The sequence below is a fragment of the Neofelis nebulosa genome, chromosome 3 (genome assembly GCF_028018385.1).
Source record: "Neofelis nebulosa isolate mNeoNeb1 chromosome 3, mNeoNeb1.pri, whole genome shotgun sequence".
Classification (NCBI taxonomy): domain Eukaryota; kingdom Metazoa; phylum Chordata; class Mammalia; order Carnivora; family Felidae; genus Neofelis; species Neofelis nebulosa.
The window spans coordinates 207,256,660-207,284,281 of record NC_080784.1 but is presented as its reverse complement, the minus strand read 5'-3'; the positions used below and the strand labels follow the sequence as shown (position 1 = coordinate 207,284,281).

General features: G+C 54.6%; 1 protein-coding gene across 5 annotated transcripts in view; it reads left to right on the top strand.

Moving 5' to 3' along the window:
• The first annotated feature begins 2,825 nt into the window (after nucleotides 1-2,825).
• Nucleotides 2,826-27,622, top strand: part of PCGF3 (polycomb group ring finger 3) — a 56,970-nt gene continuing 32,173 nt past the window's right edge. Inside the window, exons 1-5 of one of the 5 annotated variants that reach the window (XR_009259830.1) lie at nucleotides 2,826-3,019; nucleotides 18,796-18,836; nucleotides 19,157-19,309; nucleotides 23,650-23,767; nucleotides 25,040-25,136. Coding sequence is in view for 4 of the 5 variants with exons in the window: in XM_058723275.1 (XP_058579258.1) it covers nucleotides 23,659-23,767; nucleotides 25,040-25,136 (206 nt within the window). In the remaining variant the exon portion in view is untranslated. Of the gene's footprint in view, nucleotides 3,020-18,795; nucleotides 18,837-19,156; nucleotides 19,310-21,649; nucleotides 21,799-23,649; nucleotides 23,768-25,039; nucleotides 25,137-27,622 lie in introns of those variants that run through there. The other 4 variants (XM_058723275.1, XM_058723273.1, XM_058723272.1 and 1 more) reach the window with 4 other exon arrangements.

The window sequence follows — 27,622 nt, the reverse complement described above, 5'->3', positions numbered from 1 at the left end:
AGTCGTGCTGTGAAGACAAGCAGAGAAGTACACCATCAGGAGACAGCCTCACTCTGAGTTTGTAAGCAAATGTAGCGATCCAACAGAGAGGATGGCCTGTGGGGGAGGGGGTGTGAGGAGGGACAGCTGGGTGGGTGAGCAGAACAGGCCAGTGCCCAGGGATGGCTGGGTGGCATAGGAGTGAGGACAGCTCACCTTCCAGGGAGGAGGGAGCAGTGGGCTGGGGGGCAGCCTCCTCTTACCGTTTGTACCCATGGTCTCTGGTTTCTTCTTTCTTTACTGCTCTATCAGGGTATAACCACACATACGTAACCTGTACACTTCGATGAGTTTTGACCCACGGATACACCCATGAACTCATCACCACCATCAACACAGCACACATTTCCATCTTCCCAGGTTTCCTTGGGTCCCCTGTAATCTACCCGCTCTTGGGCTTTTGTTCTGAGTGACACCCCTTTTGAGCAGAGGAGAGACATACCTTGACCAATGTGTTATGGCAGTTACTATTCTGTGTTGAGAATAGATTGGGCGGGGGGCAAGGAAAGAAGCAGAAAGACTAGTCTGGAAGCCATGCACTAATCCAGGAGGAATCAGTGGACTTGGGCCAGGGTAGGGATGGAGAGCCATAGCCAGATTCTGAGGGGTCTGCTGACAGCAGTTTTGGGGTTGGAAGAAAAGACCCCACTGTCTTGGCTTAGCCGGCGTGATGGAGCCCTCTCCTCTGCAATGGGGGCTGGGGTGGGTAGCAAGGTTGGGGGAAGATCAGGAGTTGATACTCTGATATCAGAACCTGAGCTCCCTAAAGATATCCCAGTAGAGATGTGTCCAGCCAGTTGAATACAAGAGCCCAGGGTTCAGGGTCAAGGTCTGGGATGTTGTTGCTGACAAGGTCCCGGGAGAGAGCAGGCAGGCCAGATGTCTGGTCTGCATCCTTTGAGAGAGAAAAGTGGCCATGCGTCATGCACACGCTCCTGGCTCTCCCCCCTTTGCAGACAGATGGCTACGGTGTCAGAGGGCCCTCAAATGACTTCCTAGGGTCACTGTGCCCTCCACCCAGAGCTGATCCCGGCCTGTCGTCCCCATTTTTGACATTCAGGCCTCTACTCCAGTCTGGGCCAACTTAGCTGCCGTGTCACTGGAAAATAGAGGCAGCTGGATGAGATGGTGCACAGACCCCCCACCTCCTGCATTAGGGCTGCCTCCTGCAGCGTGAGGGCTGCCACAGCCCCATCTCCAGATCTGGTCCCTGGCCCCAGGTGAGGACTTGGGCTCAGGCAGCCTTCCCTCTCTCCAGCGTGGCCAGCCTCCCCCTGCATTGCACCAGTACCACTGAGGCTGCAGCCCAAAGGTGAAGCAGCCCTCTAGTCCCAGAAGCTCCTCCACAGCAAACCACCTGGAAAAGTTGTCTATATTTACCCTCCTCTCTTGAGCCCACCACAATCCAGTTTTCACCCCTACGTAACCTGTACGTAGGCCAAGGCCCCAGAAGGGTCTCACTCCCCTTGCCCCTTTCAGCAGCTGACCGGACATCACTCCTTCTCTCCAGCGGCTCAGTCTCAGTCTTTGTTACTGGATCCACCTGGACTTGCTGATTCTTCCACGTGGGCAGGGGGCTCAGCCCCCCAACCCTCACTCACTCTTTTGACCAGCTCACCCATCTCCACACACTGCAAACTCATACTACGCGTACTGCACAGCGGCTCCACTGGGGGGCCAATGGACCTTACAACTACACTCTTGACTCCACCCTTGTGCACTCCATCATGCTGCCCGGACTGTCAGCAGCTGCCCACCCCTCCAGTTGTTCCCCACCCATCCCTGCCTCTTCTCAGGCTGGTCCCCCAGCAGTTCACACTTCCTCTCCTCCAGGGCACCACTTGCCTCCTGCTCTGCTTCTGCCAGACAGACACAGCACAGCCAGAGGGAGGCTTACAATGCCAGCACCATGCCGTCACCCCTCTGCTCATAACACCCAGGGACCTCTCCCTCTGACCTCATCTCCTGCCTCCTCGTGCCCCATTCCCTCTGGCTTCCATGCTGGCTCTCTTCAATCTCCCCACTGTGCAGCTTGGTGCTGGCGGGACAACTAGGCTGTGAACCCCACCTGCCGATACTTGCAAGGCCGTTACCTCTATGTTCCTACACTGTGCTTCTATGGCGCCTTCCCCTCTGTCCCTTCCATGCCCACCCACCCTATTGTAACTAACACTCCAGACATCCACGGCCTCCCCCAACCAGTTTATCTGGCTCCCACATTATATCAGATTTACTTTTTCTTGTTATTGTCCCCCTCCCGCTAAGGTGTGGACCGCACGAAGGGGTGGACGTCACGCTCCAGGGCAGGGCCTGCGCAAGGGTGGACACACAGAGTTTCAGGGTCGGCCCTGCTGCCCACTGGACCGGGGCCCCGAAAGCAGGGCCCTGTCCGTGTGCGGCCCCCGGCTCCTGCCTGGTGCACGGAGAGCTCTCGCTGCTACGTCCCAGGAAGGACTGAATTGCAAGAACGAGACGGATTCCGCCAGAGGAAAGCCCCGGTCAGGTCCCGGAGCTGGAGTCGGCATCAGCTGCCTGCTGAGTCCAGTGTACAGCAAGACTCCTGCCGCAGACCTCACCCCCTTGGTCCACGCCCCCTCGGGCCACGCCCTCACGAGCCCCCGCCTCCGCTGAGGGCCCCGCCCCCGACACCCTCCCCTCTCCAGATCCCTCGGCCTAGCCCTGCCGGAACGCGCCTGCGCCTCATGACCACGCCCCGCCCCCGCCCTCGGGCTCCGCCCTCTCCAGATCCCGCCCCCCCTCCCGGCTGCGGGTGGGAGCCGGGAGGGCAACGCGCATGCTCCCTGTGCGGCGCCCCCGACTCGCCACTCGGCTCCGCTCGGGCATTTCCGCCTCTTTGTTTTAAACTCCGGACGGGTTTTTTTCTCCTGCTCTTGGGGGGGACCCGGAGGGAGCGGCGCCCCCCCCCCGCTCCCGGCGCTGCCCCCGCGTGCGCCCCGCTCGCCCGCAGCCGAGACGGCAGGTCAGTGAGTCCGCACCCCGCCTGGCCTGGCCCGAGGCGCCCGCTCCTCAGGCCGCGGCCTCGGCCCGTGTGCGGGCCCCTGAGGCTCGGAACCCCGGCCCGCGCCCCTGCGCCCCTTGTTGGCTCGGCCCGCGGGAGCCCCGACACCGCTGGGCAGGCCCCGGGTGCGGGCGCGACCCACGGGGTCGGGACCCCGGGCGGGTCACGGGGAAGGTGGCCGGACCCCAGGACGGGTCATCGGGGAGGGACCAGGGAGGACCGGATCCCGGGACGGGTCAGCGGGGAAGGCCAGACCCCAGAACGGCTCACCGAAGAGGGCCAGACCTCAGACCCACTATACAGGGACCAGGAAGTGCTAGACCCTGAGATAGGTCACCGAGGAGAGTCAAATCCTGGGATGGGTCATCCAAGAGGGTCCAACGCCAGCTCGGGTCACTAAGGGGGATTGTGACCCTGAGACCCGACAGGAACCAGAGATGGCTGGACTCTGAGACAGGTCACTGAGGGGGGCCAGCCCCCAGGATCTGGCAGGACCTAGGGAGGGCTGGGACACGAGGCTGGGTCACTAAGGAGGGCCAGGACACCGAGACTGGTCCCAAAGAGGGCTGGCATACTGGAACAGTCCTGTGAGCACTTCTGAGACCCTGAGACAGCCCCTTCTGAGTGGGAGGCCAGGACCCTGGGATCTGCCATGAGGAGGATTCATCCCATGTGACAGGCTCCGGGGATGACCAGGCCCCAGCTAGGTCATTTAGGGGTATCTGGATGCTGGAGCGGGACCATGAAGAAGTGAGGCTCTCAGGGAGGGCCAGGACACTGATAAGAGCTGGAACTTGGAGACCGATCCCTGCCAGAACTCCTGAACAAGTCAGTGGGATGCACCCAGATCCCAAGAGCAGAAAGGAAGGCTGGGACCCTAAGCCAGCCCTCCAGGGGTTTGGACCCCTGGGGCAAGATCCAGAGGTGCCTTTAATGTGCCCATCCTACTCAACTGGACCCACGGCTGTGAAGGCTTGGGGGCATCAGGGACCCTGCTCACCTGAGCCCCACAAGTGCAAACCTCCCTGAGGCCCCCAATATTATGAGCACCTGGGCCAGCCCCACAGACCTTCTGACCTTCAGCAGATGCTGCCTGGCTGGGCCCCAGGGGCAGGTGTGAGGCAGGGTTAGGGTCTGTCCTCTTCCTTCTAGGGGTTCAAGTGGAGCTCCTAGTCCACACTGGCTCCATGCCCCAGTGCCCACTCCCCAGATCCAAGAAGCTGTCTCCTACCCTGTTCTTCCAGCCCCTACTGCAGGGCTGCTATTCTTTCCTTGTGGTCAGTGTCCATCACCTTCAACCACTCCTGGCCTCCCCGCCCTCCGCTGTTGGAGGTCAAGTGGTTGGGTGGGTGTACCCTCCATCCAGGTGTGTTTTTAGTGTCCAGGAAGTTTCAGGAGGAGTGGGGTTCCTTAAGGAGTGTTGGAAGCTTAAGGAAATATTTGGGGGGCACTGGGCCCAGGGTAAGAAGGTTGGAGTAGGTGAGCATACATGTCAGGTGAGTGGGTCAGGCACCTTCTCCACTCCAGGACAGGAAAATATTAAAGGACCTAGCAATGGGGGTCTTTGCTTCTTTGAAACCTTTGGATGAGACTTTCATCTAAAATTTGCCCGTGTGTTCCTTTAATTTGGAAGTGTTGATGAAAAAGAAGGGTATTGTATGTGCTGCTCTTTGATTGGGTAATGATTCCAGAGCGTGTCCAGTAAGGTAATGCTGGAGGAGTTTAAGAGAATGAAGAGCCAGGAGGGCAAGGGCCTTGTCCAGCTCAGCTGCCAGAACTGGTTCCCTGGCCTGAGGTCGGCGGGCCGTGCACGACTATTGAATGAAGTGAGTGCGTGAATGAATGGATGAAAGGCAGGAGTACTTTTAGAACTTGTGTTAAGTTTGCAAACTTATCCACAGGTTGGACAGTAGGATGAGGTACAAGTCTAAAACTCTGAGCTGTATGGACTCCCAGGGGAGGCACCTGAATTGGTCACTTCAGCGTCTCATTTTGTGCCACAACGTTGCCGCTTGGTTACTTAGGAGAAAACCTAAGATTTGCAGTTGAGATTTTCAGATTGACATTTCATAAGACCGAATCTTAACCAAATGGAGTCCCTGAATGGTCTAGCTTAGGAACTTTTATTTGCCAAATGTATCCATACTTGGGACCTTCCTACTCAACACTTCTGTTTTTTGTTTTTAATACACACTTTACTTTTTTAAAAACTTATTTTTGTTTTGTGAAGTTTTGGAAAAGACTTGCAAAACTGGGCATTCAAGTTTGGTTAGGCTCTATTTTCCTATTTTGGGATTTTTAAAGGTACAATAGTGCTGTGTGGCTGTATTATTTATATATATTGCTGTCCAACAAATTACTCCCAAACATAGTGCCTTTAAACAACATCAGCTATTATCTTACAGTTTCTGTGGTTCAGGAATCTGGGCGCAGCTTAGCTGAGTCCTGTGGCTCTGGGTCTCACAAGGCTGAACTTAGGGCCCTGGCTGGAACCGTGGTTTCATCTGAAGGTTTGACTGTGGGATCTGCTTCCAGGCTTGCTCACTCAGCTGTTGGCTGAAGATGTCAGTTCCTTTTCACATGGGGCTCTCCACAGGGCAACTCAGAGGGAGCCACTGATAGAAGAAGAGAGCGAACAAGGAGGCCACAGTCTTGATGACCTAATCTTAGCGGGGACATCCCATCCGTTTGGCCACATTCTCTTTGTTAGGGCCTAGTCACTAGGCCCAGCCCTCACTCAAGAGGAAACACGTGTGTACTGGAAGGAGGGGTGACACACATTGTGGCCATCAGGGTTTCGCTGATCTAGGGCCTGCACCTGAGAAATACCCAAGTAAATTAACACTTGTGTAGAGGGTAGCACGTTGAAGTACAAGGTTACAGCAGCCCGGCTGTCTCTTTAATTGTATCGGTTCCTCTGTTGTCGCCATAATGACTGAAACCACTGGAACTTACACATGAGGGAAGATAAATTATAAATAGGGAAGATTGTTGGGAATTAACTTCTAATGTAACACACCTGTAGCAAACCGTGAGCCTCCCCCTCCACCCCCACCCCCGCGCTCAAATTAAGTGAAGTGGTGTGGAATTCATTGATAGCTTCAAGTGCAGTGATTTCAATGTTTCCCAAGAGTCATTTTATTCCTAGCAATGATTTTGCTCCAGATATTGTAAACTGACCTTTGTAAGAAGTTTTTAAGAAGTCAGATCCTGAGATGTTTTGGATATTTGACCTTTGTAAGGAAGTCATGCTCCAGGAGCCTGTATGCAAGGTCCTCGGTGCTTAGGACCTGTGGCTCTGGGGTACCTCTGTCTGGCACTCTGGGCTGGGCTGTAGCATGGGGCTGGAAAGGACACCATCCGGGGCCCGTGTGGGAGGCCTCCATGCAGGACTTGTCCCAGGAGCCCTACGTGGACGGAACTGTCACCTGCTGCCCAGCTCTCTCTAGATCTGCCAAGGCCCCACCCAGCCAGTGTGAGGCGGGGCCCTGGGCCAGTGACTGGAATTACTTATTTGGGTTGTTTGGGTCTATACTGTTACTCTTTAATCTATTAAATGGCAGGATTTATTAATTCATTTGGAGCTATTTGCTTAGTGGTGAGAATCAAATTTGAAGTTGAAACATATTTTTCTTTTACTATTGAAATATGTTGAGGTTTGGGGACAGTTTCTTATTACCCTTCTGGTATTTGCTGTTAATAGTCCAAAAATGCTTCACAATCCCTTGTCCTTCAGAAAATGGAACCACAGGATACTGTTGTACAAGTGATAGTGTATCAATTCAATTGTAAGAAGACCTTTAAAAATAATAGGACTGTCATTTCTGATGTGGCATGTTCCTCCCTACAGAACTGAATTATCTGAAGGCCAAAATGACAAAGAGCTATAATGAAACACTTAACACATGACGAGAGAGTTAGTTAGGGTGTGAGCCTTGCTTAGACACATTTTCAGAATTGTCTGTTGAATTAAGCAACGGCGTCTGTTGAGAAGAACTAAAACTCACTTGAAAATACAGTCCTTAAAAACTGATTGTTGGGTTGATTGTTTTTTTTGAAGAGAACTTCTAATATTTAGGTGAATTGGGAGAGTGGAGGTTAATTGGATTATTTTGCAAATGAATCAATATTTGCTGGACTTTGCTACATTAACAGCAAGTTCCAGATGTTTAGCAAGAAATATGCAAACTGTGGAAAGCTGTCTGCATACTTCTTTGAAGCCCCTGCTAACTAACTATGGGCTTCATGGAGGCAGTGGGTGTTGTGAATGTCAGCCAAGCCCTGGCTGGTGTGTGTGGTCCCATCCCGGAGGCACGGTGTGTGCGAACCTGTTTAGTTCTCAGAGCCATCCTAGGACTGCTGTCTGACAAACCCCCCCCCCCCACCCCCCCATTTGCCTGATGAACATGCAGGCACAGGGCACAGTCACAGCTAGGAAGTCAGGAGCAGAGAAGGGGTAGCCTTTCCTTTTTTTAAAGTTTCAAGTGATTTCATTTTACTTCCCCCCCCCCCCCCGCCAAGTTTTAATTTCAGAGAAAACACAGTGGAGAAGAACAGAAAGAATTCTGCACTGAGCAGTCTTACACCCCTGCTCCGACCCAACAGCTATTCATGCTTTGCCATATTTGCCTCATCTCTTTTTTCTAAATACATATTTATTGTCATTGAATCATCTGGAAGTAGTAGCCACAGACAACCTACCGTGTTCCTGAAGTAGTTTAGAGCACACAGGTCACAGGACAACCACGACATCATTATCACACCCGAGAAGTGGGCTCTTACTTCACACACTAGCTAATTTCCTGTTCATTTTCAAGTCCCCCCCCTTGTCTCAAGAATGTCTTCCATGTGTTTCCCTTAACCAGACCCAGGCAGGTTCCTGGTGTGGCACAGCGGATCACGTGCCTCCTGAACCAGACATAACTGGGTTCCCAGAGTGCCACTGGGGGTCACGTCCTTCCTAAACCAGACACAGGCAGGTGCCCTGAGTGACACTGAGGTCATGCCCCTCCTGAAACAGACAGGTAGCTTCCCTGCATGGCACTGGGGGTCATGCCTTTTCGGAACCAGACAGAGGCAGGTTCCCCGTGTGGCACTGGGGTCACGTCCCTTAGTGTCTTTTCAGGTTCCCCACTTGCCCTCCACAGGGTTGACTTTTCTAGGCCACCTGTTACATCTGGATTTTTCTGAGTCTTCACTATTTGTGTTTCCTCACTTTTGTCTGTTGTCCCTGTGTACTCTGTAAACTAAAGGGAAAGAGGGAGAGGCCGAGTCGGGCTCGAGATTTGGATCACTTCATAGGAGCCATGAGTGAGTGCTTCACGCGACTTCAGGGACATGTGTTCAAGTGGTGGTTACTCGGGTCAGTGCTGCAGGCCATACTTCTGGCGCCCCGGTCCCCAGTGCCAGGAGAGATGTGGAGCCCCAGCACAGGAACCCAGGGGAGAGTCCCACTGTCTTCAAACAAAAATTTTTTTTAATGTTTTATTTATTTTTGAGAGAGAGAGAGAGAGAGAGAGTGGGGGAAGGGCAGAGAGAGAGGGAGATACTGAATCCGAAGCAGGCTCCAGGCTCTGAGCCGTCAGCACAGAACCCGACGCAGGACTTGAACTCAGGAACTATGAGATCATGACCTGAGCCGAAGTCGCACGCTTAACCAACTGAGCCACCCAGGCGCCCCAGAGAGTCCCACTGTCCTGCGATAGGGCATGTCCTTCCGGGCTCCCTCGTCCGTCTCTGATGGGGAGGTGCCCTTGGCCCTGTTAACCCTTCCTCACAGGCACACAGGGGCAAGTCCTACTTGTCAGCTTCCATACTTTTTAGCAGACTTCATAAAAGGTTTAGTGGGTGGAAAGTGTTTGAAATTGTTCGTGGAAATAGGACTTCTGCTGACAAATAACATTTCCCTTGCATAAAGCAAGTGCCTTTCTTGCTGTAGAGACACGGCTGGCTAGAGGCAGTTTTTTGCCCCCGGCCTTTTATTGAAGGCAGCCTGGTGAAGAAGACAGACATCAGAAACCAGGAAGGGGCTCAGTCAGCTCAGCCGCTGCAACAGAACGTTGTAGATGGGGTGGGGTGCTCACACGGTGGAGACTGAGAGGCGGCGAGCCCTCTTCTGTCTCTTGTAAGGACACTAATCTCATCACGGGCCCACCCTTGGGAATCTAACCCGAATCGCCCCATGGGCTCCGTATTTGGAGATCAGGGCCTAGGGTTTCAGCACATGAATTTTGGGTAGGCACAATCCAGTCCCCACCAAGGGGCTCTAGCTTCTTCTGCTGGTTTGTTAACCTGTTCCTTGTCGCTCCAGTTGGGAGAATAGTTGCCTAATGAAAATGTTTCCGGGGTTGGTGGCCACTCTGTATTTTACATGCTGGGGAAACTGACCCTGTCTTCTGCTATTAATTCCGTTTCTTTTAATACTGTTACGTTAATTTTGTAATTCTGCATCGCAAATTGCCACAGAATTAGTGGCTTAAAAGGACACCAACTCATTAGTCACAGTTCCATGGGTTGGAAGTGTCGTGCAGTGTGGCTGCCACCCCACCTCCCCCCCCCCCCCCCCCCCCCCCCCCCCCCCGGCTCAGGGCCTCAGAGGCCGAAATCAACGCGGTGGCTGGGCTGCAGCTCTCATCTGGGACTCAGGTTGTCTTCTGAGCCCGCCCGCTGTTGGAGAATCCATGTCCTGTGGTTGTGGCACTGGGGTCCTGCTGTTCTGCTCGCTGTCGGCTGGGGACTGCCCTCAGCTCCTGGAGGCCCACGGCTCCTCGCCCCAGGGCCGTGAGTGCTTGACGGATCCAGTTGCCCTGTGCCAGGCCAGTAGGACTCGTCCCTCCTCTTCTGCCACCAGCTGAGAAGAACATCGCTTTGAAAGGCCATGCTACTTGGCCAGCAGATACTTGCTCTGTTTCAAGGTCAGCTCATTTGGGACCTTAATTTGCTCCTTAAAAATTCCTTTGCAGCAGTGCCTGGGCTAGTAAGGCAAGAGGTATGTGTATGCCAGGGCCTTCTCGAGGCTACCTCGGAATTCCGCCTGCTACAGTCCTGGCCCTCCGAAATTGATATCCCCCCAAATGCCAAACACACCTGCCCTTCTTCTTTTTTTTTTTTTTTAAATTTTTTTTTTTAACGTTTTTTATTTTTATTTTTGGGAGAGAGAGAGACAGAGCATGAACGGGGGAGGGGCAGAGAGAGAGGGAGACACAGAATCGGAAACAGGCTCCAGGCTCCGAGCCATCAGCCCAGAGCCTGACGCGGGGCTCGAACTCACGGACCGCGAGATCGTGACCTGGCTGAAGTCGGACGCTTAACCGACGGCGCCACCCAGGCGCCCCATCCTGCCCTTCTTCTGAGGTTCCCCGGGGTCTCCTCCCACTGCAGCACCAGCTCAGAGTCCCAAACCTTGCCTGAGTCCCAGAATTCCAGAGTCTCATCCCCTGGGTCACCCGCTGGGTGCCGCTTCCGGGCACTTGCAGACCAAGCGACACAGTTCGCCTTCCCAGCGACCCCCACGCAGCGGACAGGTTGTGGGACCACAGGTGTAGATTGGCCAGTTCAGAAGTGGGAACTGGACACAACAGGAAGTCCTGGGCCCAACACGGTTCTGAAACCCAGCGGGGGATCCCCAGTCAGGAGCTCGGGGTGACCCCCCTGACTCCCTGCTTCGCTCCCTGGGCTCCTGTTTCTGCCCTGAGTCAGCCTTCCACGTGAGGGGGATGCGTGTCTGTAGCTGAGCGGCCTCTGTTGGTAGAAAACCTGGGGCCCCACAGCCCCTTTCACGGCATGTTATTTGTCTTCTCCAGGGGTTGGATCTGGCAGTTAAAATGGATGTGATTGTGTCATGATCTGTTATACAGCTGACTTCTAATCTCCGTTCCTTTTTCCTTACATTGCCTGACGTTACTGTCTCCTGTTCCAAATTCTCAAGGGTTGCGTCTGAGCCCTTGTCCTCCTTGCTCCTCTGTCCTCGTCCCCCTGCCCTGTCTGGATGCCTCATCCTCTGGGCCAGCCGGCTTCAAAGTGGTCATAGTACGCTTTGGGGGATCCCTTGCTCCGTCAGTGGGGTGTCTGCTGCTCTGGCCCCTCCCTCCAGGCCCAAGGTCAGATGTCCCTCTGCACCGGCTCTCCTCTGGTCACTTTCTAAAGCAGCCCCTCCGCCTGTTCTCTGCTTCGCTGCCTTGACCTACTTTCTCAGTGGTGCTCATCTCTCTTTGCTGATGAGTTTGTCACGTCTCGTCACCAGCTGGAACGGGAGCTCCATGAGCACCAGGCCTGTGATAAGGTGTGAGCACCCTGGTTGGCTCAGTACGCATGCTTCGGCTGAGCATTTGAGCACTTTCCTCAGTGCTCTGAAAGAATCGCTTTCTTACTGGTAGGGTTCACTGTTGCTGATGAAAATGCTATCTGATTCCCAGTCCATCGTGGGGAGGGACCTCCTCTCCTCCCAGAACCTTTAGGGCCCTCTCTTGTACCCTTGATGTCTCGAGATTCTAGGACTTGGTTAGACATGGGTCATTTTCATTCTCTGTGCCTGGCACTCGGGCCTTTGCAGCCTCATGGTTCTTCCAGCAGGGGGAATACTTGGATAATTTTTTCCAAATCATGAAATAATAAAATATTAAGGTATATTTGGAAGCTCCATATCTCGGTTTTCTGTTTTTTCTAAAACACCTGTTGCTTGGATGTTGGCTCTTTTCTGTTTCCTGTCTTTATCTGCTCTTGGAGAAGGTTTCTCAGCTTTATCATATAACCCTTCCATTGAATTTTTAATACTGCCAGTCACATGGCTGGCATCGTAGTGTAGGGAGATGGGTAGTAACAAAATAAGTAAATTATAAATTCGAGGGTAATGTCTTAGATTTGTGGTGTGTACCCACATAGCATGGAGTTTTAAGTAAGATGGTCTCTAACAGTGTTGCTGGGGGTAACATCCGAGGAGAGGCTTGACAGAGGTAAGGGGCCCCGTGTAGCCATATGACAGAGAATGTTGCAGCTACAGTAAGTGCCAGGGCCACGAAGAAGGAGCACACCTAGAATGTTCTAGACCTAGCAGGGTCCACCGTGGCCACAGTGGACTGCGAGGCGGCTTGGGCATCGCTGGCCACTGGAGCCACTGGAACACTTTGGAGAGTCTGTGCCACAGCCACCTGCTCAGGTACGTTTTCGTGGGATCCCTGGGAGCCGTGTGTGGGCAAGTGTGGCATGGTATGCCTGGACAGCAGGGCCAAATGGGGTAAGTGTGAGGGGTACAGCCGCCCCTGTCTCTTGCACACGGGTGTGAGGTGGGCAGAAGGTGCAGGAGGGATGGCGGACACGCAGAGGAAACTTGGAGACGCTGGCACCCGCGTGGAAATGCCCGGCCTTCCCAGTGGAGCATAGGGAGTTGACGTCTGAATTTGGGGTCCGGGAGTGTCGAGCTGGAGGAACAGGAGGTACAAACACGGAGGTGGGGGGCCAGTGGGAAGTGACTGGAAGTGAGGGTTGGCGTGGGCTCGGCCGCAGGGACCGGTGCCTGGGAGCAGTTCGGTCCGCTTGCGGTGGATGTCACTGATGTGGGCGGGCCTTGGTGCTGCTCAAGACATGTGCCTGGGATCCCACCCTGGACTGTATGTCAGGTCACTAAGTTACACCCAGATATTTGTACAAACTCTTAATTTAAGAAGTAAAAATTGGGAGCAAACTCACCAGTAGAAATGACCATCAGTCTGCCGTATCGTTGAGCAGGTATTCATTGAATGCATGTTAGTGGGGTACTGTGTGATCCTCCGAGCACCCAGTGATGCAGGAGGAGTAGCCGGGGGGGGGGTGGGGCACGGTGTCCCCGAGTGGGGAAGCGAGGACGAGGCCTGGGGAGGGAGCCCCGTGCAGCTTTCTGCAGGGCTGAGACCATGGTGACCTGGGGGTGACGGGATGGCAGGGGTGGAGGCGGGGCGTCGGGTCCAAGTTAGGGGAGAAGGTGGAGCAGGGATTTCACTGTCCTTTGAGTCACGAACCCTTTTGAGAGTCTAAATTCAAAGCACTTTTGTTATTTCATTACTTTTTTTTTTTTTTTTTTTTTCCAACGTTTTTTATTTATTTTTGGGACAGAGAGAGACAGAGCATGAACGGGGGAGGAGCAGAGAGAGAGGGAGACACAGAATCGGAAACAGGCTCCAGGCTCCGAGCCATCAGCCCAGAGCCCGACGCGGGGCTCGAACTCACGGACCGCGAGATCGTGACCTGGCTGAAGTCGGACGCTTAACCGACTGCGCCACCCAGGCGCCCCTCATTACTTTTTTTAAAAGCTTTGATGGTGCTATGTAGCCATGTAGAAATACATTTAAAGTTTCCCTTTTTCTCATAATCTTGACCTGATTTCAGTGACCCAGGGAGGAACATTCGTGATCTGGTTCTGTTTATCTGGAGGTTGCGATAAATCCTGGGTGTTTGGCCCCCGTGCAGAGCCCTGCTGGCGGCTCCTCCAGGCCCGGCTGGAGGACCTGGTGACGCCCTCACGGGGCGCGCTGGCTCGGCAGCTGTCAGTGCCACGGCCCCACTGATGAGCGGGACTGCACCGCGAGCGGGCAGCAGTGTGCGAGTGAGTTAGCTGGGTGTCGGAGAGAGAGCAGTGAGGAGCCGGGGTCTGGGAGGTAGGCCACAGGCAAAAGGCTGCAGTGGACCAGGTGGCAAAAAGTAGGGTTCTTTCTTAGGCACCTGCTGCGTGCTGACTCGGGCCCTCTGGCCGGGGGGAGAGAGAGGCCCATCAGATGGGGCACGGCGTGCGGAGGCAGCTTCCCTCGGCCTTACACGTAAACATCCCAGACCGTAGCAGGCTGGTTTGTGAGGCGAGGGTGTTGGACATGGGGCAGGTTCAGCAGTTGGGTGATTTTTGTTTAGAAGTAAGTACAGACAGGACTTCTAGAGTGCTTAGGTGAAGATAGAAATCTCTCTCGTCGGTTGCTCAGTGTTGACTTCCTGAGCAGCAGCTCTGGGGCAGGCACTCTGCCGGACACGACGCCCCCCAGGGAGGTGCAGCCTCAGCCTGCCTGGGGGTTCACAGTGCCATGGGAGGCGGCCTGGGTACGGCTCTGAAGATGCTGACGGCGTGGGAGTTAGAACAGCAGCTGGCTTTAGACCTGGGGTTGGGGGGCCTCTCCAGGAGGCTCGGGGTCTCACTGACAGCCTCCTGCCCTGAGGTTGGAGGGCCGGGCTGGCAGGAATGGTGCACACCGGTGGCACTGGCACGGACGAGCGCTCCGACACGGACGGGCTCTGCCCGTGGATGGAGCCTGACCTGGACAGACGTTGTTAATGGACGGGGCCGGTGTGGACAGAGCCTGACGTGGATGGGGCCAGCGTGGATGGAGCCTGACCTGGACAGACACTGATAATGAATGGATGGCCCCGATGTGGACAGAGCCTGACGTGGACGGGGCCAGTGTGGATGGGAGCCCTGATGTGCATGGGGCTGGCGTGGCTCATCAGGAGTCTGGACCCTTTCAGGGATTTCGTGCAGGAAGGACATGTCTGATTGGCTTTTCTACATGTTGCTTAGACTTGTCCATGAGACTGGGTGTAGGAAGGCCTGTTCTGGATGGATCTGCCATCCAGATGGGAGCCATGGAGTGTCCAGGGAATGGCCGTGGGCTCAGAGGGCGTGGCATTCAGGGAGGAAGGGGCAGGACTGGGGAGAGGATGGTGTGGGGAGGAAGGAGAGAAGACAGAAGGACCCCCACAGGGCAGCTGGAGCTTGGAGGTGGGGGGCGGGGGGGGAGCAGGTTGGCGATTTCTTAGAAAGTTGTCAGATAGCCGTGTGTGGCTCCCCGTGGTGGGCATTTACTCCAGAGGGTCTGTCCGCCCAGAGGTGTGGCCGTGAGTGTTCACAGCAGCCTTAGTCCTCACAGCCCCACAGGAAACAACCCAAATATCCATTTGCTGGTGAGTGGGCCAACAAAATTTCAGTGGACGCTGCTCAGGAGGAGAACGAGCTGTTGATGTGACAACGTGAGCGAGCCTGGAAACAGGATGAGGGAGACAATTGTGCTGTGTGACCCACAAACGCAGTGCCCAGAACACGCCCCCTCGGTGCAGTTGTTGGGCAGACCGGGGGTCTCTGGGGCGAGGGTCCTCATCTCCGTCGTGGTGGTGGTTTTCAGGCAAACGTCAAAACTTACCAAGTTGTCTCTTTAAAATACGTGCAGTTTGTTTTGTCAAATATTTCTCCTTAAAGCTGTTTAATAAAGGTTATGGGATAGATAGATGAATAATCTAGAAAAATACAACTTAGCAAAGCTAATGAAAAAGCAAGTGGATGGGACGTCTGGGGGGCTCAGTCAGTTGAGCATCTGACTCTTGATTTCAGCTCAAGTCCTGATCTCATGGTTTGTGGGATGGAGTCCCACGTCGGGCCCTGTGCTGACATCTCGGAGCCTGCTTGGGATTCTCTCTCTCACTCTCTCTGCCCTCTCCTGCTTGTGTGTTCTCACTCTAGTGCAAAATAAATAAATATACTTTAAAAAAATAATTGGAAAACTTTAAGATTCTTGTAAGATGTGGTTAACGAAAGGAAGGGATGACCCCTGGGTGTTTGCACAAGGGGGTGGATGCAGGTCCCTTCTCCTGAAGGGTCCCCGGGGTAGGTGGGCCTAAGGAGGGTCCGAGCTGCACGGGAAGTTGGGACCAGCCGGAGGGGGTGCTTCCGTCGGGGACCCCACGGTCACGGAGCCTCCATCATGCCTCGCATCTGTGGGCAAGGCACACCATATAACGCTGTCCTCACTCAGCTGCGGCTGAGGCCCGAGGGCCTGAGCTCTGGAGCCCACTTGCTGTGTGTGCTGGCACGGGAAGGTACCCCCAGTGGTTGACTAGTTATAAAAACCACATTGTAATGCATCATATTGTAGTCCGAGGTTGGCTTTTTACTAAAGATGGAGATCTGTGTATGCGTGTGAAAAGTATTTAAGTGTAAACCCACAGACGGAAATACACCTTCACGCTAAGGACGACAGCTCCTTTTTGGTGATTAGGGTTGTAGGGTTTTTTTTTTCCTTAATATTATTCTTTACTTTCCAAATCACGTTCAGTAAATGTGCGTATTGCTTTCATATTGCAAAAGAAACCCAATGTACTTACCTAAAGGACAGTAATGCAGGATGTGGGTGTAATACGGGGAGGGGTGGGGAAGTATCCACTGAGCAGTGCCCAGGGGCTTGGAGGGAGGGCGTGCTCCGGATCGTGGAGCAGTGTGCAGCAGAGTGGCCCGGACGGAGGCACTGGCCTCACAGGAAGGACTGCTAGTGGTGGAGGAGGCTGATTGGAGGGGCAGGTCGAGGTGAGTGGACAGGGAGGCAGGACCTCTTCACACAAGCATGGCTGCCTCTGGGTCCGAGGTGTGCCTGACGCACCACCCATGCCCTCCTGGAATGCTCCAGCACCAGTGCAGCCAGCCTCCATGCACCTCGGCAGGGAGCCACCTGGGAGAGGCTCGGGTCTCAGACCGGAGGGGTTGGCCAGACCACGGTCGGGGCAGTGACCAGTGATCTTGGATACAGGTTGTGTTGGTAGCGTCCTTGTCACTGGAATCTTGTCAAGAGCAGTTTGATGGAGTCAGGGGGTGGCAGATGCAAGGGAAAAGAGTGCGCTGGTGTGGGGGGCCTGTAATACCCTCACTGAGTTTAGCTTGCATTTTCTGGGTTACTAGTGAAGCTGAACATTTGAAAATATGCCTGCTTGGATTTCCTCTTTTGTGAAGTGCCCGTGGTTCCTGGTACGGTCCGGAGCCGACGTTGGCAGATGTCTTGTGTAAAGAACCGGACAGCAAATACCTTAGCTTTTTGGGTCATCTGGTGTCGAGAGTCCTCAGTCCCAAAGCAGTCACAGACGGGACACAGGTGAGGGGGCGCAGCAGGCCCCATCTCGCTTTGTTTACAGGCCAGCCTTGCCGAGCCTGTCTGGACTGTAGTCTTACCCACGGGGGTGTTTTCGTCCACTGTGGCCTTTTCCACTCTTGTGGTTTTCGATTATCTGATGCCCTTCTCTTTAACAAAGTTGCTCTTCTTAGGGCAGTCCGTCTGTGGTTAGCGCCTTCTGATTGTTTGGTAACCTTTTCTCACTGAGGTCAAGATGATGTCCTCCCCGGGATCTTCTCACGTCTTGAATTGTGCTTTCACACGCGGGCTTCATCCACCTGGAATTGATTGTTTGGGGGTAAGGTAGGGGAGATCCCTGTTACGAGGTAGTAAGAGTCGGTTTTCCTGTTTCATCACTAGGGATGGCGTTGACGGTAGTTTTCTTCATTGTAAAATGCACTTTTTGTGGAGGTGTCGTCTACACAGCCTGAAGCTCACCACAGTCTTCGGTGTGGCTGGCGTCTCTTGGTGCATCTGTGACCGCTCCCCAGTCCCGACCCCGACTGTTCATCCCCACAGACTTCCAGCCACCAGTCCCTGCCGCCGGCCGGTCCACAGGCACCCAAATCTGCCTTTTCTAGAATCGTGTGTGCACTGGGACACGCACTGTGTGGTCCTCGTGTCTGGCTTCTTGCCTGCAGCGCAGATTTCGCCCCTTGTTCATTTTGGTTGCTGAGAAGTACCAGCTGTGTGGATGGGGCACTTTCCGACTCCCACCACCCGTCGACGGGCACTGTAGCTGTTTCCAGTGCGGGCTGTTATGAATAAAGCTGCTTTGAACATTCAGGCATAAGCCTTTGAGTGCGTATTCGTGTTTGTGTCTCTTTTAAATTAGAGAACTTTTATTAGCTTCTAAATTGGTGAAGAGGTTTTTGGTGTTTTTTTTTTAATGTTTATTTTTGAGAGAGAAAGAGAGAGAGAGCCCGCAAGCAGGGGAGGGGCAGAGAGAGTGGGAGACAAAGAAATCCAAACAGCTCCAGGCTCCGAGCTGTCAGCACAGAGCCTGACGTGGGGCTCGAACCCACGAACCATGAAATCATGACCTGAGCCAAAGTTGGATGCTCAACTGACCAAGCCACCCAGGCATCTAAGAGTTTTTTTAAAGTCATGAATGGATAATGAATTTTATCAAATGATTTCTGTGCATCTTTGGGAAGATCTTGTCATTTTTCTCCTTTTTTGTCTTTTGTGAAATTGCTTCTTCTTCTCATATTAAGCCCCCTTGTATTTTGGGGTAAACCCAGCTTGTGAGGCACGAACCTCCTTCTCAGACACTGCTGGGTCAGGTGACTCCACGTGCTGTGACTTTGACACTCATGTCCACCAGTGAGGTCAGTCTGATTTTCCTTCCAGTTCTGGTCTGGTGGGTGTGGATGTTAGTTTCATAAAAAGAGTTGGAAAATACCGTCTTATTGATTCTCCAAGTGGACTTGTTTGAGTAGGTTTGCTCTGGCTCCTTGAACGCTTGGTAGGACTGCCCTCGAGATGATAGACCTTCACAGACCTTCACCCTGGCTCCTTGGGCTTCATAACATGGGATGTCCCCTGCCTGCCCCCACAACTCCCACATGCTCCCCGTGCACTCCCTGTCTCCCATGCCCTTCCAGCCCACGAGCCCCTGGGCCTCAGTGACACCAGACTGCCACTGAGATCTGCCCGTGTGTCTTTGGTCGATCCTGGTTCTTCACTGTCTCAATTCTTACTTTTCTCTTGGTTGTTTGAAGCAAGCAAACAAACAGACCGGTGTAGCTGGGCAAAGCCAAAGCTGCTGGTCTGGGGACGTGGGGGGAACACGGGCTCTGTGTGGCCAGCACGTGTGGGATGATGCTCCCGTGTTGTGTGTCTCCACAGGCTTCAAGATGTAGCGGAGGGCTCCGGGCTGCCGTGTACAGGTAAGTGCGGTTTGAATTTTCTTTCAGTGCATGCGAATTGCTTCAATGTACCTTGGGTTGTACTTTGTGAGATCATGGTAGCCATAGAAGAAGTCAGTTCCTTCTGACTCCTTTCACATGTGATCTCTGACAGCTCTGGAGGAGATTAGGGCACAGCTACTTACACATGTTCAAGTTTTCTCTTCATTAACACTTCTGCTTGACTCTGTCGTGTTGTTTGCTACGTGGGTCTCACCTAAAAGTTCTAGAAAGAACTTAGTGGCAGGACTGTGTGCATCAGACATAAAAGACGTGAAATAACACGTGCGTTTCTGTGCCAGAAGATGGACAGAGAGCAAGGGACGGAGGGGAGGCACGGAAGCGAAGACCCGCAGGGCAGAGTGAGGCCGCTGGCGAGGTGCCCCAGTGTCAGAGCAGCGGCCTGAGCGCCCAATGCGAGGGCAGGAGGAGGGGGCCGAAGACGTCTAGAGGAGGTGAGGCACGGTGTCCCCAGGGTCCCCAGCCCTCCGTTCCCACAGCCACTGGTGTCGGGTGGGGAGGAGTCCACAGCCGTGAGAAGCCCACCGTTGAGACAGGGCCATGTGCTCACATGCGCTGCCGACATCCCCTAGTGTCCCTCCTGCCAGGAGGTCGGAGACGGGCCAGGCCAGGCGTCTCAGGGTTTGCCGGCTGGTGCAGCTTGTGGAGGGTGCGGGACTGAAAGCTTTGCACCCCTTTTGCTCTTTGCACCCCCCCCCTGGTGTCCGGTGTCCAGTGCTGAGTAGGGGCCGCCGAGTATGGGAGGTGCAGGGACGGTGACAGTGGACATTTCCCTCCTGAGTGCAGCTCCTTGTGGGCCTGGGGGCAGGACGGTGGGTGGCCATGGGGCCCAGCGTGGGCCGAGCGGGCACTCGGCGGCAGGGGTCTCTCAAGTCCGCTCTCGTCTCCGAATGCGGTGGTCAGCAGGCAGAGGGTTCCTCTGCCAGGCTGTCAGGGCCATCCCCTCAGCCAGGTGCTGCGCTTGGGTGGCCCGCCCCTCCACCTTCCCTTGTCCCCTGTGACCTCCCTCCCTCGGGGCTCATCCGGGGTTCCCTGGCGGTGAGACTCTTGTAGTGGGAGTCTCCGAGGGATGCTGTGTCTTTCGCAGCTTGAAGACACTCCTGCCGCCCATCTGGTGCCCACCTGCCGTCACCTGGTCACTCAGGAAGGGACGTCTACGCAGTGTCTCCGCACTGAGGCCCTGCTCTCACTCTGCCTGAAAAGTGGTAGGGGGTCTTTGAGCCTGAGTCTTCTCTTCCTCAACAAAGCCTCCACTGGTGACTCCCGAATAAATTGTCACCGCAGTTACTAAGGTGGTGGTGACTCCTACTCCACGCGATCAGCTCACCTTCTTCTGGAAAGACACGTGTTCCTTTCTTACTCATCTGTCTCCCTGTGGACTCGTGAGCTTCTGGGTTATTCTGCCAATTGGCATCTGATTCATTCTGTCCGCCTAATGATAGTTACTGCTTATCTTGAAGTTCTAGTTGCCCCCGGGGCGTCCAGCGGGGCCCCTTTGAGCTGGGGCCAGGCCCCCCTGCTCCAGTCCTGTTAGCTTCCGGGCCCAGCCTTGGGTCAGTCACCTACTCCCGCACCCTGGTTCCTCGTGGTGGATAGTGCTGTAAGCTGGGACCTGGGCTGCCAGGGAGGCTTACTCCCAGGCCCTCTCAGTGGATAGAGCTGGGGAGGGGCTGTGGAGTCCACAGCCACATGCACCCACACGTCTTTATGTCTTTACCCACCTCCTCGTAAGCATGAGCTCGCACTGACCCTGGTCCCTCAAGGGGGCCAGAGGCCCTGTCAGTGCCGGCGCGACCATGGCCTCTGTTTTGTCCTTATGAATCTGCTTGTCACCCTCATGCAGGGCCACGCCAGTCTTCTCCACGTCGTTCTGATCTCAGTGTGTGTGCTACTGAAGCGAGCACTGTTGCGGCTTTCGTTTCGTGGTTCAGTTACCTGGGGGTTGGGAAGACACTTTGTCACTGAGCACGTTCCTGTCTGACGGGAATATTTGCGTGTGGTCACATCCTCAGTGGCTGGCTTGGAAACAGCTCCTATAGAGGGCTGTGGACGTGAGGGCAGCACTCCCTGGGGCCAGCGCGGGGCCTCACGCCAGAGTCCTTCCATGTCGGCAGGGCCCTGTTTCCTGCTCTGCTTTGCTTGGGATGATTCCTGGGTTTCCCTTCTCTCGGGTGTTGTTCTCTGTCTGTCTTTTTTTTTTTTTTTTTTCCTTTTTCCTGGCTCCACAGGTGGTGCTGGGTTCCCAGGTCAGTCACCTGGCTGGCCTCAGTGCACACACTCGCTGAGGACAGACTTTACTAGATTCCTAGTAACGTCCGTGAACCCTGACCCACAGACACACCTCGCTGCAGGGAGTTAGGAAAGGTCATCTCCAGTGGAGACCGTGTGTCTGCTGCAGCCTGATGTGCAGGGAGGAGAGATGTGGGCGAACGCCTAGGAGTGTCAGCTTCCACCCTACTCTCCGTGGAAAGCCCAAAGCGGTACTGTGGTCGAGAGACCCGCCGCGTTCCATCAGCGACATTAGTGGGGCGGTCTTGCTGATTGCGTTCGTTTGCTCTGATAGTTTGTGGGTGCCACTGGGTCTCAGGATGGGTGACAGTGTGCCTCCAGATCCTCACTCCCTCCGGGTCCCTCACTGCCTCTTCTAGCCAAAAGCCCTGGCCAGGCCCACGGCGGCGGGCGTGGCGGGCATTTGCCCTCGGACTTCACGCGAATGGAAGTGGGTCTGAAGTCCTCCAAGTGGTTTGCTTTCTTTTTCATTTTCCTTAAATGGCATTGAGCAGTGAATGTCCTCGCTGGCGGCCTGGGAGCCGTGTGCGCAATGGCCACTGGGTGCGGCCAGCCACCCTCAGTGATGCCTTTGACTCTGATGTCTCGGAGCATCTGTTTCTGTTAGTCATCTTACCGGGAAGACATCCGTTCTGTAAGTATTTTCTGGAGCAGCGTTTTGTGTGGGTTTCCTGCTGCTGCTGCAACGAAGGGCCACAGGCTCGGTGGCTACAGCAGCACAGATGTGTCACCTGACGGTTCTAAATGTCAGGGGTCCAAAAGGGTCTCAACTGGGCTATAGTGAAGGTGCCCGCGGGGCTGGCTCCTTCTGGCTTCAGGGGAAAATAGATCTTTGTCTCTTCCAGGCACCCCACCCTTGGTTCATGGCCAGCAGCCTACCACTCCCAGTCTCTCTGACTCGGACCCTCCCATCTCCCCTTTTAAGGGCCCTGTGATGACAGGGGGTCTGTGGGGTCATCTGGGACCATCTCCCAGCTCAAGGACTTTTTGCCTTGTGAGGTGACACGCAGATTTTGGAGTAGGACATGTAGTAAGACAGTAGTTACACCTCCTGACACAGCTCCGGAGATGCAGTGACAGAACCCAACCTCACGGAGCCTGTGGTCCAGCCAGGGAGACGGGGAAAGCTGGAGCAGAGCAGGAAGGGGCCCCGAGACAGAGACAACATGTCGGCACTTTGGTGCACAGATGATTGGACTTTGATGATGCCATGTTGTATGCAGTGCTGACGTTCTGTGTGATAGTGACAGGGATCAGCAGGCGGCCCAAGGCGGGGGCTTCTGTGTGCCCCCCTGCTTCTGGGCCTGGGCTTTCCTGAGCCAAGAGGCTCCTGAGTCCCGGGGAGGGGTCCTGGAGGGCTGGTTGGGCTTTCCCTGGACAGGGCAGAGGGAAGCGGGGGAGGGTCTGGAGCTCATGCCGGCTAAATGAAATCACTTTCCGAGCCAGTCCTCGGTGGTGGTTTTCTGTGATTTGCCATTTGAAACAATTGCAGCGAACATCTTTTTTTTTTTTTTCTTTTTCTTCTTTTAACGTTTACTCATTTTTGAGAGACAGAGAGAGACAGAGTACAAGCAGGGGAGGGGCAGAGAGAGAGGGAGACACAGAATCTGAAGCAGACTCCAGGCTCCCAGCTGTCAGCACAGAGCCCGACGTGGGACTCAAACTCATGAACTGTGAGATCATGACCTGAGCCACAGTCGGATGCTTAACCGACTGAGCCACCCAGGTGCCCCTGCGGCAAACATCTGTTGAACTTGTCCGGTTATTAGGATAAATGTCTAGAAATGGGATGGCTCCTGTTCCATCTGGGCACATCTGGGCCCCTCTTACTGCCTGCTTCCCTGGGTCTTGTCGGGACTGGACATTGACTTTCCTGACCCTTCTGATGTCAGAATCACGTGGTGTGACTGTTTGTATCAAGGTCTCATTGAAGGACTTTGCTTCTCCTTCAGGTTTGGCCAGTGCTGCCCTTGCTGGTGCCCCTTGGGGTCATTCATCCCCTAGGTTTACAGAAGAGCCAGAAGCTCTAGGAGTGACCCCTCGGCCTCCTGCCCCAGACTCAGCACAGCCCGCCTATTCTCCCAGCCTGTCTCCTTGCACCTTCACGACCCTCGTGAAGGTGGCACTTGCCTGCCACCTCACCAGCTGGCCTCAGCTCAGTCCTGAGCAGGAGGGGTCAGGGGAGCCGAGAGGGGCAGTGCCACAGGTGGTTAAGGGAATAGTAACGTTTGCAGAGAGCTGCCCATCAGGTGTTCGGCGGGACAGTCCCAGTCCTCTGTGGGAGGACTTTTGGCAGTTCCTTTTCCAGACGGAAGTCGGCCCACAGAGCCTTTGTGGCTTGGACCTGCCCTGGCAGGTGGCAGCCTCTGTCCACATGATGCTGTGCCCTCCTGGAAGGATGTGCTGTAACTTGATTTACATTTAGCCTGAACCTTTGACAACACATGGGAGTATTTCAGATATTGATACTGGTTTTCTCTTCTAGAAGCCAAAGATGTTGACCAGAAAGATTAAACTCTGGGACATAAATGCCCACATCACCTGCCGCCTGTGCAGTGGATATCTCATCGACGCGACCACGGTGACCGAGTGTCTGCATACGTGTACGTGGATAATATTCTAGAACATGGCCTTTGACAGCTGTGGGGTGTGTGTGTGTGTGTGTGTGAACTATCTGCATATGTGTATGGTGGAATGATCTAGAACATGCCTTTGACAGCTGTGGGAGGGGTGTGTGTGGACTGTCTGCATATGTGTTTGGCAGAATGTTCTAGAACGTGGCCTTTGACAACTTCCAGCCTTGTGCTTTCTTAATACTTGTGGTTTCTTATTTTTCCTTCCTTCCTTCCTTCCTTCCTTCCTTCCTTCCTTCCTTCCTTCCTCCACCAAAAGCTTTTAGCTCAAACACAAAGCAAAACACAGTAGCAGGAATAAAGATCTTAAAAATAAATCAGAAAAATTACTTCAAATTAAAAACATTGTGGGTACTTTCAGTAGAGATACCATTTAGGAAAGCTAAGTACAGGAAAAATTTAATTATTTCTATGTAACAGCAAAACCAGTAACTGTTATGACAGAATATTCATTTCTAGTGGACAGAAATGCTTCCTTTTTAAATTTTTCCAAATGAATTCCTTTAACGTTTTAAACACAAGAATGTGGTTCGGCTCCTCACGACTAATAAGCCTGTGTTCTGATGTTTAGAAGACTCTTAGCTGTGCCGAGCTTGCGGTTTTAATGCCCCAGCTCAGCAGGAGATGCTGCTGTTTACCCCGAAGCATAGTCACCGCTGGGGTGGTTGAGGAGTCAGGCCGGAGTGTCTCCGCTGGCTGTGGTAGGCACGCCGTGTAGATAGGGTCTTTGCAATACAGCCAATGGGTGTAATGCAGATGACTTTTGACTGTGTGTTTTCCACTTCAGAAAATAAAATATTCGACCCCTTAGGTAGAGCTTTCATTTTAAAGGTAACTATAGTTTTTGGATTATTATTTTCATTGAATTTCCTTGAATTTTGGTGTACAAAGAAAATCTTGTGGTCTTTTTTTACACACATGAAAATTGTAATTATTGGCCCCTATGGTGAAGATATTTGGGGGAGACAAGTACTTTCTGATGATTTCTCAGCTCTTGGCCTCTGAACACCTATTCACTTAGGTTCTTTGCCCCTCTTATCCCTGCACCTCAAATCTGCTGAGTGAGGCCGCTGACTGAGCGCCTGGGGCTTCTCCGTCGTTGCTGAGACCTGAGAGGTGGCTGCTCCATCACAGCAGCCACGTGCGAGGTGGTCTGCGCCTCAGCCCCCGTGTGTGCCGAGCCCGAGGGGGTGCTGGCATCTCCCTCCCTGGTTACTTTCTGACACAAGTGTGCTTTTGCAGTCTGTCGGAGCTGCCTGGTCAAGTATTTGGAGGAGAACAACACCTGCCCCACGTGTAGGATCGTGATCCACCAGAGCCACCCGCTGCAGTACATTGGGTAAGTGTGCCCAGGTCCCGGTCCCAAGGCCACAGCTTCCGGCATCTCCCGGTGTGTCAGGGACCCGCCCAGCACGGGACACGTGTGACCACGTACGGCAGCCGATCCAGCCAAGTCAGGCCAGTGAGCGCTGGGGCTGTTCCCATAAGTTTCCAGGAATATTTGCTCAAATTGAGTATTTTGAGGAACCTCAGGACCCACCTGTATTTCACTAGTTTTGCAATAAATTGGCTGAAGTTTACTCTGAAGTGGATAGCAGCCCCTGGTCCACCTTCCTGTCATGGGACAAGTGGTCCTAGGCCCCGCGTGGCTGCCCCTTGTGTGTGGCCTGCGTCTTGCTCCCCGCAGCTGGTGCTGCAAAGAGTCCCCTCCTTTGGTTTCGGGGAGATCGGACCCCCTTGGAATCAGCACCATTTGTGAGGGAGGCGTCAGGGAGTTGGCACGACCAGACTTGGGGGTCAGGCTATGATGGGCAGGAAGTGCTGGCTTATGGCTTTTACGCAGAGTTTTAAATGACTTCAGATTTGGCTGGGGGGGGGGGGGTGCTCTAAAGGAAGCCAAGCGCTGCCTGCACCACATGGGAGCAGCAGAGGTAGGTCTGAATATATGTTTTGAAGGAAGAGAGGGACGTGTGTCTCCACTTCCCAAGTTGTGAAGTATGTCGTGTGCGCACAAGGCGTTGAAAAACACATGAATGGCTTATAATGGCACAGCGAGAAACCACTCCCAGATGGAGAAGTAGAAATCACCAGGCCCAGAAGCCCCCGCCCCACCCTGGCCGCTGTCCCCACACAACATAGCTTAGTCTCCTGTGGTCCGGCTCGCTACATGGGGAACCAGCTGTGTTTTCATGGCCCTCGCCCTTGACCCAGCCTGTTCTCCAGACGGGTCTCTGTTAGTGGGGAGGTCTGTGCAGGTGGACAGCAGGGTGTCCTCTGTGGGCCCTCCGTGCTGCTCTGGGCATTCCCGTGCAGGTGTCCCCCCTCTGTCGGCCCTCCGCAGGCTGCTGGGTTGTGGAGCTCCCGTGCCTTCCTGTGCACTGCTGGGCTGCTGTGCCGTGCACCGTCTTGATGTGTCCTGTGGGTGCCTGTGGACTGCGTTCTGGCCACATGGTGGCTCCGTAGGGTATCTTGGCCTGTCGCCCTGATTACCAGTGAGCACGGTCCTTTCTCAGATGTCACCTGGCCACTCGGGCTGCCGGGAGATGTCTCTTCACATCTCATTTTTCTCTTGGGTTCTTTATTTTACTTGTTTGCTTTGAAGAAATGCTTTATATGCTCTGGGTACTAATTGTTGGCAGTGTGTGCACGTTACCTGCGTTGGGGGCATAGTCTTGCAGAGCACAGGGTTGCTTTCCTGACATGAACTGTAGAAGGCAGGTGGTGGTAGAGGCTTCATGCTAGTGGGAAGCTGTGGAGACCCTGCCCCCACCCCCACCCCCGTGCTCTGGGGAGACAGCAGGCAGGGCTGTCTGGAGAACTGAAGCCCTTTAGCAATCTGAGACCCCAGTGTTCCAGGCAGAGCCTAGCCTGCTAACACACGGGGGGGGGGGGGGGGGGGGGGCGATGGGAAGAGAGCTGGCCAGGTGTGCAGGCCTGGGTCCAGAGGGCCAGGGCCAGCGAGACGGAGGTGCAGAGCTGGGAAAGATGCGCAGCCCCAAGGCCTGCTGTGGGCCCTGGGCTCCAGGGTGGCTCTTTCCTGGCAGTCCTGTCCCTTGCTGTTTGGTCCCTGTGCTCTGCCTAAAGCTACACTGGCCCAGGGTGATTTTCTTGTTCTCCCCTCCTGATGCCAACTCTGCACTTGGCTCAGAGCCTTGTTCCTGACACAGCTTCTCCAGCCAGACCTGGCCCAGCCTCCCGCTCTGATTCGCTACCCCCCACTGTGCAGCTGCCCCAAGGGAAGGGCTTTCAGCTTGGGGCTGGGGCAGTGTGGGGAGAGGGCAGTCAGGGCAGGGCAGCGGGGCCTGGGGGCACCGTGCAGGGCGCCCTGGGCAGTAACTTAGGCCTTACGAGGTGGGATGATGCCGAGTGGTGCTGGCCGCAGGCGGGTGCTGGGCCTGAGCTCCTGGTGCCCGTTGGATCCCTGAGGCAACTCCACACTTCAGGCCTCATCTTAAAGCCAAGGGCTCTTGTCACGTGGGCCCAGTAGAGACCTCGGCACAAGCGAAGGGCTGGGAGAGGGTGTGTGGCCTGTGGCCTAGAGTGTAAACACGAAAGCCTCTTTCAAGGGGCTGCCCCTCCAAGAGCCTGGATGTGGCTGACACCAGGAGAAGCGCGCTGTGCTGTTCTGCCCTGCCTGCCAGCACCCTTTCCAAGGAGAGCCCCCCCAACCCCTCCCCTCAGCCCTATGGGCCTGTGGCCAGGCAGGCGGGGCCTGGCACGGTCATTCGGAGGACCCGGAGGCAAGCTCTGTGGCGGGGATCTCTCCACCATCCTCTCCTCGTGCAGTGGGGGGAGCTTTCCACACAGCCGTGGGGGTGTCCTGCG